Below are 1,548 nucleotides of genomic sequence, written 5' to 3'. Positions count from 1 at the left end.
TTGGCAGATAACCGATGGCAGGTGTGTGGGTTTTGCAGGTGAGGGTGTGGCAGATCACCGATGGCAGGTCTGTGGGTTTTGGCAGATAACCGATGGCAGGTGTGTGGGTTTTGCAGGTGAGGGTGTGGCAGATCACCGATGCTAAGCAGACGCTCAAGGAGACGATGAAGGAACACAAAGGCTCCGTCTCCTGCATCAAGGTTCGCAGCAATGACAAGGAGTGTGTGAGCGCCAGCACCGACGGAACATGCATCATCTGGGACCTCCAGTAAGTCACACGCGCACATGTACAGCCTGGGAGAAGTACAAGGGAAGTACAGGGGAGGCGCGGAGGAGATGTGGGTCCGGTGGCAGACATACCTGTCTATAATGTATGCTTCCCCCCGGACAAGATCAATCTTCGCGGCCGGGTGAACGATCGCGTGGCACTGACGGTGTCGCCCTCTGTCAATATCTTCGCGGCCGGGTGAACGATCGCGTGGCACTGACGGTGTCGCCCTCTGTCTTGCAGGCGTTTCGTGAGGAATCAGATCATCTTTGCTAACACGTTGTTCCGATGCGTCTGCTACCATCCGAGCGAATGTCAGATCATCACCAGCGGAACCGACCGCAAGATAGGTGCGTATCGCCGCCGCCGCCGCCGCCGCTGCCGCCGCCGCCGCCGCCGCGTCCCCACAGTGCCATCATCCCCTGCGCCCGTCTGCCGTGAAACTTGTTAGAGTGAGTTGTAGCAGCGCTGGAAGGGAATACGATCCAGGAAGCGGGGACGCTTTCTTCATACTGTCTTATCTTGATCAGCGGATGGTTCTAGCTAATCGTTGTCGCGGTGATTATTTCCCGTGATTGCTGCAAAACTAGTTGGATGTAGCAGCGCAGCAAGAGAACACGAGTCATGAAGCGGGGACGCCTGTGGCCATGGTGGCAATGTGATATTATGTGCTATTTCGTGGTTCTAGCCAATCGTTGTTGCAATAACGCCTTCTGAAAGCAATTCTCGATGACGAAGTGTTGTTAGGTTGAAGATATAACGCGCACGCGTGAGAAACGTGTTTGAAGTTCTACGACTGTCTAACATGATCGAACTAGAGACAATATCCGGGGGAGTTGTGGCGCTATCTTACTCAGAGGGACGATATAATTATTATACCACCGCAAAATCTACTCTCTGTCATGTGCAACGCGTGTGTAGCTTCTGATGTGAATCGTATTGCCGATGCGTCGGGATCGACTCGATGTGTGATATACGTGTTTTAATGGATTGCGCTCACTCTGTGACGGCAGGCAGCAAAACTAAGAAAGCGGCGCCCCCTGCCGGCGTCATCGGTAAGTAGTCGTGTGACAGCTAGGTGGCAGCACTGCTGTGAGTGGCGCCCCCTGGCATGCGGTGGGTCGCGCACGGTTTGCTACACGACAGACGGAATGTGTGTCACTCACTGGCATCTGCTTGCTGTGTCACTCACTGACATCTGCTTGCTGTGTCACTCACTGACATCTGCTTGCTGTGTCACTCACTGACATCTGCTTGCTGTGTCACTCACTGACATCTGC

At 54.3% G+C, this 1,548-nt stretch overlaps 1 protein-coding gene across 1 annotated transcript in view; it reads left to right on the top strand.

Moving 5' to 3' along the window:
- Positions 1-92: 92 nt before the first annotated feature.
- The window catches only part of LOC106817502 (cilia- and flagella-associated protein 52-like), a 7,987-nt gene continuing 6,531 nt past the window's right edge, over positions 93-1,548 (top strand). The window contains exons 1-2 of the mRNA XM_014822170.1: positions 93-268; positions 512-618. Of these exons, the coding sequence (XP_014677656.1) occupies positions 93-268; positions 512-618 (283 nt within the window). The remainder of the gene's footprint in view (positions 269-511; positions 619-1,548) is intronic.

This window comes from Priapulus caudatus, unplaced genomic scaffold (genome assembly GCF_000485595.1).
Source record: "Priapulus caudatus unplaced genomic scaffold, Priapulus_caudatus-5.0.1 Scaffold1748, whole genome shotgun sequence".
Lineage (NCBI taxonomy): Eukaryota > Metazoa > Priapulida > Priapulimorpha > Priapulimorphida > Priapulidae > Priapulus > Priapulus caudatus.
Note: the sequence above shows the minus strand (reverse complement) of the source record. Positions and strands in the feature narration are given on the sequence as shown.